The sequence below is a fragment of the Xenopus laevis genome, chromosome 4L (assembly GCF_017654675.1).
Source record: "Xenopus laevis strain J_2021 chromosome 4L, Xenopus_laevis_v10.1, whole genome shotgun sequence".
Lineage (NCBI taxonomy): Eukaryota > Metazoa > Chordata > Amphibia > Anura > Pipidae > Xenopus > Xenopus laevis.
Genome location: NC_054377.1, coordinates 152,108,487 through 152,124,616, shown reverse-complemented (window position 1 = coordinate 152,124,616; position 16,130 = coordinate 152,108,487). Strand labels below are relative to the sequence as shown.

Here is a 16,130-nt window from a genome sequence, read left to right as displayed (position 1 = left end):
TAAGGTCCCTAACTGAGAGAAAATGTGTGAAAGTTACAAACAGTAAAAACTAAGATTAATATCACAAAACTTTCCGTGTCTGTTGTTCCTGATCTGATGTGAATCTCGGTGGTTTGTGTTTCATTCCAGATCATCAACCTTTTTGTTGCGGTTATTATGGACAACTTTGATTACCTGACACGGGATTGGTCGATACTGGGGCCCCATCACTTGGACGAGTTTAAAAGGATTTGGTCGGAGTACGACCCGGAAGCCAAGTGAGTAACGTTGCCCTGAATATTCTTATAGTGATACTAAGCCTTCCCTAAACACAATGTTATCCATTAATGTTATTCTCCTTAAATGTCTTATCTCTCAGTTGACTTGTGAGAAGTGGGTAATTAATATGACAGCGAGAGGGTATTGGGGTCAGCCTGACCCTACTTACATAGGTGCTCCTTGTCCCCCAAATGTCATGTCATACACTGAGTGCAGCCTAAATAGAAACTGATTACAGTAACAATGTTTTGTATTTAGGGGGCGGATAAAACACCTTGATGTGGTCACTTTACTAAGGCGCATTCAGCCTCCATTAGGGTTCGGCAAATTATGTCCCCACAGAGTGGCATGTAAGGTAAGTGTTTTCTTTATATTCCTTTAAAGGGACTGTTCCCCTTTAAATTAACTGTTAGTATGATGTAGAGAGGGATATTCTGAGACAATTTGCAGTTGGTTTTCATTTGTTATTATTTGTGGTTTTTTGGTTATTTAGCTTTTTATTCAGCATCTCTCCAGTTTGCAATTTCAGTTGTCTGGTTGCTAGAGTCCAAATTACCCTAGCAACCATGCACTGATTTGAATAAATAAGGAGAAGGAGAAGGCTAAAGGTAAGTGAGCTTTATCAGAAAGTTCTATATAAATACACCAGTAACCCCTCAAAGTAATGCTGCTCTGAGTCCTCTGTCAAAAGAAACAGCACATTTCTTTCCTTCTATTGTGTACTCATGGGCTTCTGTATCAGACTTCCTGTTTTCAGCTCAAACCTCCAGGGCTAGGGCTTGAGCATGCTCAGTTTGCTCCTCTCCACCTCCCTGCTGTAATCTGTGCCCAGAGCTATGAGTGAGTAGGGAGAGACTGAGGCAGGAAGTGATGTCACACCAAGCTAATATGGCAGCTGCTATCCTAAAAAAACAAAGAGAGCTTCTAAAGCTGATTACTCAGGTATGTTAAAGCATTCTGCAGAATAAATATAGAGGTATAGCTTGCACTATTATAATCTAATGGCAATAAACTGCTTTGGTAGCTTTCTTTCTCCTTTAAGCATTTCCATCTATATGTATGGGATAAAACCCAACTCTTTGTATAGGAGCTGCCATAGTGTTGCCAGAGTAGAGAATGATCATTATTATCAGTCTATATTTTGTTTGCAGGTTACACCAGTGACATTTCTGGGAGCAATACGATACAACTATAATGCTGGTGTTTAGTGTATGACACTGTGTCTTACTGTCTAAGGGAGAATAAACCGTATATATTTATATATATAATATGACGCTAGTGTGGAGGACAGTTGTAGCCTCACTGTTTGTATTGTATTTAGCGCCTGGTTGCTATGAACATGCCTCTGAATAGCGACGGCACAGTGATGTTCAACGCTACTCTCTTTGCTTTGGTCAGAACCGCCCTGAAGATCAAAACCGAAGGTGAGACTCAGAGTCATGTGTCCTGCTGAGTTTTTATGTTTATTACAATATATATATTGCTTTATGTCATTGCTCAGTTTGGGGGACTCTGGATTAGAACTGGTCTGTCCATATAATAAACTGATGGTTTAGGCCCAACACCAAGGGGAGGAGCCCAGTCAGGGATAAATGCGTTGGCCCAGATTCAAGGGCTTGGAATGGGTGGGGCTTTGGGTGGTCTAGGGGTTTGTTTGCCCATAATAGAACATGACACTCCATTAGATATTGGGGGTCATTTATAAACACTGGGCAACTTGGCAGTAACCTATGGCAACCAATCAGATGATTGCTTTGAGTGCTCACCCTGCAGCTGGCTAAAAAAAGCTAATCACTGATTGGTTGCTACGGGTCACTGCCCAGTGTTTATCAACGACCCCCATTGTTTCAAAACTGGAGCCCAATTAAGCTTAGTTGTAGGACCCGGCCTCTAGGGGGGCTGTGTATGTAGTGGGCTTATAACCCTGGGGGAGAAACTTTCCCTATCATTTCAGATGTCAGGCCTGGTTCCCTTTGTGACATGTAGGAGATCATCAGTCACAAATAACAATCATTAGCCCATTTGCAGCTATTCTGGCAGAGAATGACACAGATGGCGCCAACATTATCTGCTTATTCAACTCTCCTTACCTTCTTCCATTTCATTATCTGATCATTTAACTCTGAAGTGAATGCCGTGACACATTGGGGGTCATTTATCAACACTGGGCAAATTTGCCCATGTGCAGTAACCCATGGCAACCAATCCAGTTCTTGCATTCATTTTTGTAATTGCAGCTGGCTTTAAAAAGCTAATCAGTGATTGGTTGCCCAGTATTGATAAATGAGGCCCATTGTATCCTGCAGTGCCACGCGCTGTCTTGGCAAAGTCTGCTCCATCTGTAGCTGATGCATCTTGTTGTAAAATAACGTTATCCTGTTCCCCAGGCAACCTGGAGCAGGCCAATGAGGAGCTCCGGGCTGTGATTAAGAAGATCTGGAAGAAGACGAGTATGAAGCTTTTGGACCAAGTTGTCCCTCCTGCAGGCGGTTAGTGAATTAACCCCTCGCCGTCATGTTTCCCACACACTGCGTCACGGGAGTAGGCAAAGGCACACTCATTGCACACAAACACCCACTTCTATTGTTCCGTGCCAATAACAAAGGCTTCTGGGGCTTCCAGTGTCCCCCGACATTAACATCAACATCACTGGATTAACCCATCACTGCAAGTGGGGCTCATTCTGTCTCAGGAGGGATAGTCTTTATACAACGGCCCCAAAAGTCTGGCTTTATCTTCTAACAATACTACAAGTCACTTTCATTACTAATGTAACACTTCTGTGCATTAACTACTCCATTCCTGACAATGTATTCAGGTGTTTGAAGAAGGTAAATAAGGAATGGGACATGTTTTGACTGACAGATACAGAGCAAGTTATCTCTATGCAAGGGAAGAATTTTGGATATACTGATATAATAATAATATTATTATTATTAGAGATAATTATTATTATTATTAGAGATACTATTAGGGCCACTGGATCCCTTTATATTCTGGATAGAAGCAGACCAACATATTTCCACTGGCTTTGTCTAGTTCATATCTTGGTGGCTTTTGCAGCCACTGACTGGCATTGAGCACCAATATGAAACTTCATGTTTACTAAGGCTCTTAAAATGTTTATTATTAACTATTATTATGCCAGTGTTTTTCACTTGGGTCACCTGCCACGGATTAGGGGAATATGGGTGAAATAGGTACCCGGACGAAAGTTTGACTGCACCACGGTATATGGTGTGTGCCGCCATTGAAACTTACCGCTACTGCTCATCTAAGTACTGATATAACCAGCTCCAAAGCAGAACTGCCAACACCAAGTAGAGCATTATGTGTGGGATCTCAGTGGTTCCCTATAGACACAGACCACTGGATAATTGTGTGTTACATGTGCTTCAGTATATGTGTGTGTGTTTGTGTTTACAATGTGCACTTAATAACTGCTCTCTAATAACTGTCTAGCGTTTTAAAGGTGCAGAATCCATTTATTTCATCATTCATATCAGTAGGTGCATGATGGTAACCTGGACTTTGTAGCTTACTCTACTTTTTATAGTCTTGGAAACAGCTTTAAGGATCATTCAGGTGTGGAGGCATCTTGTGGAACCCAGTCCAAGAGCTGACGGAGGCTGAGCGCTATGAAGGTGACATTCTCCGTCTCTTTAGGGGAGAGCATGCTGGCTGCCATATTTCAGCATGACCCAATGGGCAGCTATACATAGAGTTAGCCAATATCTACCGGCTTTGGGACAGCCGGGCTGCTCATAGCAAAGGTTCCTAGAAGTTGGAAGACCAAAATAGAAAGGACAAAATAACCTAAGATACTGCACATTTAAAACAGTGGTTTTGTGTCTATTTTTTTTGTAGTTGTCGTACACGTTGAACGCTTGCATGGCACTACTTGTTCATGTAACCTATGTGCTCGAGCTTTTCTCTGCAGCTTCTGTTTCCTTTTAATTCTCCTGCGAATATTCTGAAGCAATTCTGTTTTAGGGTGGTGGCATGGAATTAGTGTTGCCTCTCGCCAGCTCGATTCCCCTCCATTTGTTCAATGATGATTATAGATGCATGCCTTGTATAATAACTTTCTATGTAGCCATTCAGTTGCATGTATGAAACCAGGAATTCTCTGGAATCTCTTGCCCCATTTGTAAAGTCTACCAGAATAGTTTCCCGCATCGTAACCAGGTCCCTGCTCCAGCAGATCCGGCCTTTACTTATCTTACTCAACTATGTTGTTCTGTCAGTTTGAGTTACTAAAAATAGGCAAGTTCCTAAACAGAAACCAATCAGACCTCCTAACTGGAAGACACACTTCCTACAATTAAAATACCAAAATAGAAGATACCCTGGCCTAATATCCAGCCAACCTCCAATACTAGAATGAAATACACACTGTGTGGTCTAGCAGCCAATCTAAGCTTCCTAAAACTCAAATACTATAATAAAGCCCACACCAGTCTAATGTCTACAAACCAATCAAATCTCCCTGGTTTAAAGTCTAGCCAATCCAAATCTTAAAACTGTAGAATGCAAGAATGAAAGGCACACTGGTGTGATCTAGAAGCCAATCAGAACTCTAGTTTTCTAAAAACTCAACTCCAAAAGTGAAAGCCCCGCCAGTCTGATGTCAAGAAGCCAATCAGAACTCTAGCTTGCTAAAAACTCAACACCCAAAGTGAAATCCCCACCATAATATCAAGAAGCCAATCAGAACTCTAGCTTGCTAAAAACTCAACACCCAAAGTGAAATCCCCATCATAATATTAAGAAGTCAATCAGAACTCCAGCTTGCTAAATATTTAACACCCAAAGTGAAAGTCCCACCAGTCCAATGTTAAGAAGCCAACCAGAACTCTAGCTTTCTAAAAATTAAACCAAATGAAGGCCCCACTAGTCTAATGTCAAGAAGCCAATCAGAATTCTAGCTTGCTATTTCCAAACTGAAGGACACACTTCCTACAATTCAAATACCAAAATGGAAGATACCCTGGCCTAATATCCAGCCAACATCCAATACTAGAATAAAATACACACTGGTGTGGTCTAGCAGCCAATCTAAGCTTCCTAAAACTCATATTCCAAAATTAAGTCCACACCAGTCTAATGTCTACAAACCAATCAGAACTCCCTGGTTTAATGTCTAACCAATACAAATCTTAAAACTGTAGAATGCTGGTGTGATATAGAAGCCAATCAGAACCCTAGTTTGCTAAAAATTCAACTCCAAAAGTGAAAGCCCTACCAGTCTGATGTCAAGAAGCCAATCTGAACTCTAACTTGCTAAAAACTCAACACCTAAAGTGAGGGTCCAACCAGTCTAATGTCAAGAAGCCAATCAGAACTCTAGCTTGCTAAACACTCAACACCCAAAGTGAAAGCCCCACCAGTCTAATGTCAAGAAGCCAATCAGAACTCTAGCTTGCTAAAAACTCAACACCCAAATTGAAGGTCCAACCAGTCTAATGTCAAGAAGCCAATCAGAACTGAAGCATCCTAAAAACTCAACACCCAAAGTGAAAGCCCCACTGGTTTATAGTCAAGAAGCCAATGAGAACTCTAGCTTGCTAAAAACTCAACCAAAGTGAAGGCCCCACTGGTCTAATGCCAAGAAGCCACTGAGAACAGAAGGTTGCTAATAATAAACTTTGAATATTTCCATTAGACAATAGCTATCTGTTCCTTCATCACAATATTGAGAGATGCCACCTGAGATGATGAAGCCACTGCGGAGGCCACACTGCTTGCTTGTCTGTGTCCTGTGCTAGTCTCTCCCCCAATCCTTTTGTAAGAGGCAAGTGCCTCCATGACTTCTCTTTGTACTGTAAGTAATCAGGGTGCTGCCGGTGAATGTTGCTGACTTGGGAGAGATCTGTCTGTTCATTTAGATGATGAGGTAACCGTGGGGAAGTTCTATGCCACCTTCCTGATACAGGACTACTTTAGGAAATTCAAGAAGCGCAAAGAACAAGGATTGGTGGGCAAATACCCAGGGAAGAACACCACAGTAGCGTTACAGGTGATTGCCTTTTACATTTGTTCTACATTTCTTTAACCCATACACTTTGACTCCTCCCACATCTGGGCACATAATTGTCCTATTCAGCTGTCCTCAGAGTGACCCGATAATCAAGGGCAGTGCAGGTAAGTAACAAATGGTGGGTATAAATCTTTCATTATTTTGATTTTGGTGAACAACCTTCCAGCATCAAGAACTGAAAATAATACAATAACCTTCCCCTTGACTTGACCCTAGTTGGAACCCCCCAATACCACTTACACTTTATTCTTACTTGCCCCAGTATTGCTTATGTTCCTACCCCAGACATACGTAGGGGTGGATTCATTGTCTGGCCTTTTGTTCTGATTGTATCTTGGAGTCAGGAAGGAATTTGTTTCCCCCTCTGAGGCAAATTGAGACGACAGATGGGCTATTTCCTCTGGATCAGTAGAGTTGGGCAGGTTTTATTTACACCAACAGGTTGAACCCAAAGGAGCTAAATTACAATGTTTCATTATACTAAGTGAGAACACTGAGCAACTATCAGCTTTACTATAGGTACCAGAGTAACATTACTCTACTACCTAACACACCTGCTCCCAATAGCCGACTGTTCCATATCCAGATCTGTGTCTGACCCTCCAGGTTTCCCTCTTATAAAACCATTGGCCCCTTAGGGATTTCTGCTGAGCCAGAAGATCCGATTCCATCTCCCAGAGCTTAATTCCAGCACTCGGACCAGGGCAATTGTGCTCTTGAAGCTAAAAGAGCAACTGATTTCTGAAACAGGTAGTTTGCCTTTAAATGAACCTGTAGTATGATGCAGATATTCTGGCAATTGGTCTACATTTTTTATTGCGATTTTTTTTTTTTTATAATAATTTAGCATTTTGTTCAGCAGCTCTCCAGTTTGGAATTTAAACAGATATCTGGTTACTGGGGTCCAAGTGACCCTACCCAAGATTTGAATGAGAGGCTGTCAGATGGATAGAGGCTTGAATAGAAATATAATTAATAAGAAGTTTTAATAACAATAAAATCATAGCCTCACAGAGAAATAGGTTTTTGGCTGCTGGGGTCAGTGACCCACATTTGAAAGCTGAAAAGAAGTGGAAGAGGAAGGCAAATAATTCAAAACATGAAGACCAACTGAAAAGATGCTGAGCATTGCCTGTAACATACAGGTATGGGACCTGTAATCCAGAATGTTTGGAACCTGGGGGTTTCCAGATAACGTATCTTTCCGTAATTTGGGTCTTCATACCTTAAGTCTATTAGAAAATCAAATAAACATTAAATAAAGCCAATAGGCTGGTTTTGCTTCCAATAAGGATTAATTATATCTTAGTTGGGATCAAGTACAAGCGACTGTTTTATTATTACACAGAAAAAGGAATTTTTAAAAATTTGAATTATTTGGATAAAATGGAGTTTATGGGAGACAGCCTTTCCTTAAATAGGAGCTTTCTGTATAATGGATTTCTGGATAATGGATATTAAGCTGAATGTCCTATAAACTTACCCTGGGGGTGTGTCTCAGTTTGCCTCATGGCAGAAACAAGTAAACATACAAGTAGTGGTATATGTCTCTGTGCTTGAAAAAAACGTTATTAGGACATACAGGAAGCCTAACGCGTTTCGTGCCTGAACGTGCCCTTCCTCATAGGCTGTAGGTCTCCCTTGGTACAATCCTTTTAAAGGGGTGTATGAGTAAGTGCCCATTCAGTCAAGAAAGGCGTTAGGCTTCTTGTATGTCCTAATAAAGTATTTTTATTTTATTAAAACCTGAGCTACTGATTTACTTACAAATGGACCTCATCCCACTTTGAATTCTCATGGTAGGGGGGTGCATTGAACCCCCAATTGTTTGACCAATGACTGGAGCTGGATCTGTGACCCATAGGACAAATTACCTGGATACACAACAAAATCTAAGGGGGTTATTTACTAAACTCCGAATGCAAAAATCATGAAGAATTCGTGATTTTGTTTAATAAAATCAGACTTTTAAAAAATCACGAATTTTTCAGAATTTATTAAACCCCGAGGATGGAAAAGTCATAATCTGAAAATCCTGCGTCTCAGACCTGTTGAGGTTGTATATAAGTCAGTGGGAGAAGTCCCAATGAGTTTTTGATGTTTGTTGGGTTTTGTGTTGGGAGTTTTCAGGTGGAAAATCGGATGAAAAAATCCGAAAAAATCTGATTTTTTCACCACAAAGCAAATTTTCGGGAAAATAATCGTAAAAACCCGAGCGGATTTGATCGGAGTTTGTAGCAGAAAATACTGAGATAAATTTGGACTTTGATAAATAACCCCCTAAATGTGAATATTAGCGCTGGAGTGTTTTTGTTTCTGGGAGAAAGAATGTGTGGCCCTTTCTTTTATCATCTCCAGCTACTATTTGACTCCTTTTTTCAGCCTCCTCTATTATTATTACTATTATTAGTAACATGTATTTATATAGCGCCAACATATTGCGTAGCACTGTAAAGTAAATGTGATTATACAACTAAATCACATGAATTCTATACATAGAACATATGGAGTTACATACATCACAATCAATACAGGTACAAAAAGGTGAGGAAGGCCCTATGCAAAAGAGCTTACACTCTAAAGGGAAGGGAGTAATACACAAGGTGTGGGAGTGGGCAAGATCCAATTAAGTGGGTGAGAAATGTGGTACTGTATGTGGTGTTGCGTTTGGTAGTTAAGCGGAGTGAGGGGAGGCTTCTCGAAAGAAGTGCGTTTTCAGAGATTTCTTGAAAGCAGAAAGGTTGGGAGAAAGTGGGACAGACCGTGGGAGAGAGTTCCAGAGGAGGGGTGCAGCCCTTGCAAAGTCTTGAATGTGAGCATGTGAGGAGGTAATGAGAGAAGAGTTGAGTAGCAGGTCAGTAGAGGAGCGTAGTAAGCGAGTGGGTGAGTATATAGAGATGAGTTCAGAGATGTAGGGTGGGGCAGAGTTATGAAGTGCTTTGAAAGTCAGTTTCATTAATTTGAATTTGATTCTGAAAGGTAGCGGAAGCCAGTGCAGGGATTGACAGAATGGCGAGGCAGAGGAGGAGCGGTTGCTGAGGTGTATGAGCCTCGCAGCAGTGTTCATTATGGACTGGAGAGGTGACAGTCTCTGGAGGGGGAGGCCAATTAAAAGAGAGTTACAGTAGTCTAGACGTGATATGATGAGAGAGAGTGAATAAGAATTTTGGCAGCATCTTGGGTGATAAATGATGGTATTTTGGATATGTTCCTTAGGTGGAAGTGACATGATTTAATAAGTGACTGGATATGAGGAGTGAATGACAGGGCAGAATCTAGGATAACCCCAAGGCACCGGGCCTGGGGAGAGGGGGTGATAGTGGAATTGTTAACTATGATGGATACTTTGGACCCCAGCAACCAGATGGCTGAAATTACAAACTGGAGAGCTGCTGAATAAAAAGCTAAATAACACAAAAAACACAAATAAAAAAAATGAAAACAAATTGCAAATTGTCTCAGAATATCCCTCTCTACATCATACTAACAGTTAATTTAAAGGTGAACAACCCCTTTAATATAAAAAGGCAAAAACAGTTTTATCATTAGAAATAAGATGTAGGTGTTGGTGAGCAGAAGGGATTTACCTGCGTGGGGGAGGGGAATTGCTGGGCTTCAGGCAGGGCCAGTTTATGAGACACAGAGTGGGGACCAGTAGGTGAACAAGATATAGAGAGAAGGCCACACCCATTAAAGTAAAGTGAGGGGTGCACCATGCTAATCCATAGGGGACTCCCCATAAGGGTCTCCAGACAAGACTATAAATACTCAAAGTAATGGATAGCACACCCAATCCAAAAAAAATATAGATAAATGTATTACAAAAAAGTAAAGAAAATACAAAAAAAATATACAAAAATAATATAACAGTGAGCCCAACGCGTTTCGACCTTCCTCAGGGGCACAATTAGACAAAAAAACAAAAAGGCAGGGACCGGTAGGTGAGACTCGGTACTCATGTGCTGCTCGCAGGGACAGTGATATATTTTCAGAGCTGAAACTCCTCCTGAGTCAGATGGAACAACGCCCGAGGATAATGTGTGTGCCTTATAATTAGGTGGAGCTGTACACAGGGTGGAGCACAAAGTAGTCGTGCGCTTCCCTGACAGTTGCCAACAGCCGAGCTCCGACACAGACTCCATGGAACAGAGACGCTCCGGGGCATCAACACTCGACTGCTTTCTCTCCTATGTACACTGCTACAGCGTAGGTTTCTCTGTGTGTCTGTCTCTGCCTTCCCTGTCCGACTGCTGATTCTCTTGCTTGCCTGTTATATACATATATATATATATATATATATATATATATATATATATATATAGGACTCTGGGCTCTCTCTCTCCATGTACAGATTTATATATTTCTAGCAGAGTTATATGTATATATGGTATATTATAGCGTTTATAATGGCAAAGGCAGTATATACTGTAGCTGTTTATTATAGGCATTCTATAGTTTTATATACTGCAATAAGAGTCATATAGATTTATTTATTGGTGGAGGTTTTATCTGGAATGGGACCTGGGTTTTCTGTATAAGGTTTTTTTTTTTGTAATTTGGATCACTGTACAAAATACAGATATGGGATCCATCATCCAGAAGCCTGTCATCCAGAAAGCTCCAAATTACAGGAAGTCAGTTCCCCACAGACTTCATTTTAATCAAACAATTCAGAATTTTAATATTTCTTTTTCTCTGTAATAATAAAACGGCACAGGTATGGGATCCGTTATCCAGAATGCTCGGGACCTGGGGTTTTCTGGATAACGTATCTTTCCGTAATTTGGATCTTCATGCCTTAAGTCTACTAGAAAATCATATAAACATGAAATAAACCCAATAGGCTGGTTTTGCTTCCAATAAGGATTAATTATATCTTAGTTGGGATCAAGTACAAGCGACTGTTTTATTATTACACAGAAAAAGGAAATCAGTTTTACAAATTTGGATTATTTGGATAAAATGGAATCTATGGGTGATGCTATTTCTGGAGCTTTATGGATAATAGGTTTCTGGATAATCACCTTTACCTTGTACTTGATCCCAGCTCCTTATTGGAGGCAAAACCAGCCTATTGTGTTTATTTCAAATACTTTTGAGTAGACTTAATGTATCGAGATCCAAATTACAGAAAAAAAAACAGGTCCTGAGCATTGTGGATAACAGGTTTTGCCTCCAATAATGGATTCATGCAGCTCAGTTGCTAGTACAAGTGTCTTGTCATTACAGAGAAAATTATTTTAAAAATGTTTAAATTAGACTTAGACTTAGAGATAGAGTGAGTGTGCAAAAGTTTGGGCACCCCCCCAATGACATTTAGTTCATTGTGTAAGTGGAAAGTAGAGCACAACTATTGCAGGAATAAGATATTGGGAAATATTAATGCACTTTATTTCACCAGCTGTACAGCATAGGAATTGGGGCAGGTGTTTTGACACCCCAATAAATCAGCCCTGACTCCCACATTTTCTCATAGTTTGGTGGGTGAGAGATTTATTGAACGCTGCAACTGTCATCAGGCGACGGCTCCTAGTGACGGTTAGACCTGCAATACCTGATCTACAAAAACAATGTTTATCACTAGAGGGGTCCAGAAAATTGCACCTGCCCCAGTTACTATACCCTAAGTTATATACTAAGTTGTTGAAATAAAATGTAACTGTGCCTTAATATGTTATTTGGCCAGGGGTGTCCAAACTTTTGCATCTCACTGTATATTGGAATAGGAGTTATATACTGAATATATATATTAGTATAGGAATTATATAACTATACATTCTGGCAGTGGACTAGTGGAGCTTTATAGTTGTCAGTACAGAAGTTCTATAGTTCTACATGTTGTTACAGGAGTTATTGAGATTTACAGCTTTGCCTTTTCATGGGAGAAATATCATGTCAGACAATTGTAATTGCTTTCTGTGATGAAGGAGACAGTGGGGGTGCAGTAGTGGGACAGTGGGTGTGCAGTGGTCAGACAGTGGGGTGCAGTAGTGGGGCAGTGGGGTGCAGTAGTGGGACAGTGGGTGTGCAGTGGTCAGACAGTTGGGTGCAGTAGTGGGACAGTGGGGTGCAGTGGTCAGACAGTGGGGTGCAGTAGTGGGGCAGTGGGGTGCAGTAGTGGGACAGTGGGGGTGCAGTAGTCAGACAGTTGGGTGCAGTAGTGGGACAGTGGGGTGCAGTGGTCAGACAGTGGGGTGCAGTAGTGGGGCAGTGGGGTGCAGTAGTGGGAAGGTGGGGGTGCAGTAGTCGGACAGTGGGGGTGCAGTAGTCAGACATTGGGGTGCAGTAGTGGGACAGTGGGGTGCAGTAGTGGGACAGTAGGGGGTGCAGTAGTGGGACATTGGGGTGCAGTAGTCGGACAGTGGGGGGTGCAGTAGTGGGACAGTGGGGGGTGCAGTAGTGGGACAGTGGGGGTGCAGTGGTCAGACAGTGGGGTGCAGTAGTGGGACAGTGGGGTGCAGTAGTGGGAAGGTGGGGGTGCAGTAGTCGGACAGTGGGGGTGCAGTAGTCAGACATTGGGGTGCAGTAGTGGGACAGTGGGGTGCAGTAGTCAGACAGTGGGGGGTGCAGTAGTGGGACAGTGGGGGTGCAGTGGTCAGACAGTGGGGTGCAGTAGTGGGACAGTGGGGTGCAGTAGTGGGAAGGTGGGGGTGCAGTAGTCGGACAGTGGGGGTGCAGTAGTCAGACATTGGGGTGCAGTAGTGGGACAGTGGGGTGCAGTAGTGGGACAGTGGGGTGCAGTAGTGGGACAGTGGGGTGCAGTAGTGGGACAGTGGGGTGCAGTAGTGGGACAGTGGGGGGTGCAGTAGTCGGACAGTGGGGGGTGCAGTAGTCAGACAGTGGGGTACAGTAGTGGGACAGTGGGGTGCAGTAGTGGGACAGTGGGGTGCAGTAGTGGGATATTGGGGTGCAGTAGTCGTGTTGTGGGGGTGCAGTAGAAGGAATCTATTTGAATTGTGAGAGAATTAGACAAATAAATGAAGGTGTATAAGTGACTGTTGCCATTAGTAACAGGGACAGGTCGGGGGCTACAGGATCAGGTACAGGGGGGGTCAGTGGGACAATATTTAGCTGGATGAGGGTTATTAGGGGGGTCCCACAGGGCTCAGTATTGGGGCCACTTTTATCTCATTTGTTTCAGTAATGACTCGGGGGAGGGGATTGTATGTCATGTAACAGTTTGAAATTGGTCCTTATTGAGTTTTATAATAAAATAAATCAGGAAGAATTGATACAAAGAGAAAAGACAAAAAGACATAAATACAAAATTCAAGTCACTGTTCCGGGGTAATAAGGGGGGCAGTTAGTAAGTAGGGGGGAATATTGGGTGTAAAGGGGGACAAAGACTCCTGTTCTGGGGGATCAGGACAGCGGAGGGTCCCCAAAATAAAAAGCAATTGCTGATAAAATGTCCCAATGTCCCACTTCTACACTCAGTGCAAATGATACAGATGATCCCGGGGGGGGGGGCAGATTTAAGCCTCATATTGACATTTGCTGCCCATGGGGCTCATTTACTCAGGGGGGGGGTTAATGGGCTGCTGATCTATTGGTTATAATATACCAAGATAATTTGTATTAAAATCACATCCCCCTCAGTTCCACATTATATACAATGTTACATTTATCTATAACATAAAGGCTAACTTAGCTTTAGTTGCTTCACTTGCACATTCTTTAGTGGCCACTAGAAGATAAAACAAAGTAAATACCACATTAAAAAACATATATAAAAACTTTTTGAAACTGCCATAATTCTATTAAAGGATTTAACTCATATTCTTTATTCAGACGTCGGGGCATTAGGTTTCCCAACTCTCTAATCCAACCCGCCTCACATGTTAATAATACTTTGGCCCCATCACCTCCTCTCCTGGGTCTGGGAATTTGCTGTGAAATTTGAAATCGTAACTGGGTTTTAATTTTTCAATTTCAAACTCACTGGAGGGGCAGAGATTGGCCTTAAAACTGATTTAAACCCAACTAATTCTCTTACAAAACTGATCCTGAGGCTCTTTAATCCTTCCTACAGGGGTAACCCCCCATTCTGAGCAATGATGTTATATTGACCATATTCATAAATGTACCAGGCACGTTGGCATTGGAATAGAGTGTCAGCCTGGGAGCTAAAAGTAAGAATTCTGGAACAAATATTCGCTTTCTGGGGATGTATTTGGTGTTGCTCATATGACACTGCGGCTCCTAGAGGTGGTGGCAGCTGGGCCAGGCAGAAGGAGTAATATATATATATATAGTATTGTATATATCAAATAGCTGTGTCCTCACGTTTACTGCATAATGAAATGCTTGGGTTCCGGGGGGCTCCAGGGTGCAGAATAGCCCCCCAACATTCACTGCTAGGGCCCAGGGAGGAGGCACAGAAATCAGCACTCAGGCTAAAGGAAAATTCATGACCAGAAAGCCTAGAACACAAAGGAATGGTGGTAAAATATAGAATAAATAAATAATAATGGTAATAAATAATAATAATAATAATAAATAATGATAATAAATAATGCTCAATATGAAATAACTGCAGTGAATATGGAACTGACAGATGGTTCCCTTCACTTTACTGTGTCTGATTTACCTTAAAGGGGTGGTTCCCTTTACAGCTACATTTTTGTATGTTACAGAATAGCCAATTCTAAGCAACTCTTCAATTGGTCCTCATTATTTATTTTTTAATCATTTTAGAATTATTTGCCTTCTTCTTCTGACTCTTTCCAGCTTTCAAATAGGGGTCACTGACCCCCATCTAAAAAACAAATGCTCTGTAAGGCTATAAATCTATTGTTATTGTTACTTTTTAGTCCTCATTTTTCCATTCAGGCCTCTCCTATTCATATTCCAGTCTCTTATTCATATCAGTGCATGGTTGCTAGGGGAATTTGGACCCCAGCAACCAGATGGCTGAAATTGCAAACTGGAGAGCTGCTGAATAAAAAGCTAAATAACAAAAACCACACATAATAAAAAATGAAAACCAACTGTAAATTGTCTCAGAATATCCCTCTCTACATTATACTAACAGTTAATTTAAAGGTGAACAACCTCTTTAAATTAGTAAGAAATTAAGGCCCCCTACTGTAAATGATAAGGATATTAGAAGTCACTGAGGGGTTGTTCTGTGACCATATAAAGGCACAAGGCTGCAGGCTGAATTATACAGGGAACTCTGAGTATCACTCATGTATTATAAGGGATAATGTACCCCCTACTGTAAATGATAAGGATATTAGAAGTCACTGAGGGATTGTTCTGTGACCATATAAAGGCACAAGGCTGCAGGCTGAGTTATACAGGGAACTCTGAGTATCACTCATGTATTATAAGGGATAATGTACCCCCTACTGTAAATGATAAGGATATTAGAAGTCACTGAGGGGTTGTTCTGTGACCATATAAAGGCACAAGGCTGCAGGCTGAGTTATACAGGGAACTCTGAGTATCACTCATGTATTATAAGGGATAATGTACCCCCTACTGTAAATGATAAGGATATTAGAAGTCACTGAGGGGTTGTTCTGTGACCATATAAAGACACAAGGCTGCAGGCTGAGTTATACAGGGAACTCTGAGTATCACTCATGTATTATAAGGGATAATGTACCCCCTACTGTAAATGATAAGGATATTAGAAGTCACTGAGGGGTTGTTCTGTGACCATATAAAGGCACAAGGCTGCAGGCTGAGTTATACAGGGAACTCTGAGTATCACTCATGTATTATAAGGGATAATGTACCCCCCTACTGTAAATGATAAGGATATTAGAAGTCACTGAGGGGTTGTTCTGTGACCATATAAAGACACAAGGCTGCAGGCTGAGTT

General features: G+C 41.6%; 1 protein-coding gene across 11 annotated transcripts in view; it reads left to right on the top strand.

Annotated features, from left to right (window-relative positions):
- Window positions 1-16,130, top strand: part of cacna1d.L (calcium channel, voltage-dependent, L type, alpha 1D subunit L homeolog) — a 162,318-nt gene that overhangs the window by 130,556 nt on the left and 15,632 nt on the right. For all 11 annotated transcript variants that reach the window (XM_041590973.1, XM_041590979.1, XM_041590980.1 and 8 more), the window contains 5 exons: window positions 130-257; window positions 517-613; window positions 1,580-1,682; window positions 2,646-2,747; window positions 6,147-6,277. In XM_041590973.1, the coding sequence (XP_041446907.1) occupies window positions 130-257; window positions 517-613; window positions 1,580-1,682; window positions 2,646-2,747; window positions 6,147-6,277 (561 nt within the window). The remainder of the gene's footprint in view (window positions 1-129; window positions 258-516; window positions 614-1,579; window positions 1,683-2,645; window positions 2,748-6,146; window positions 6,278-16,130) is intronic.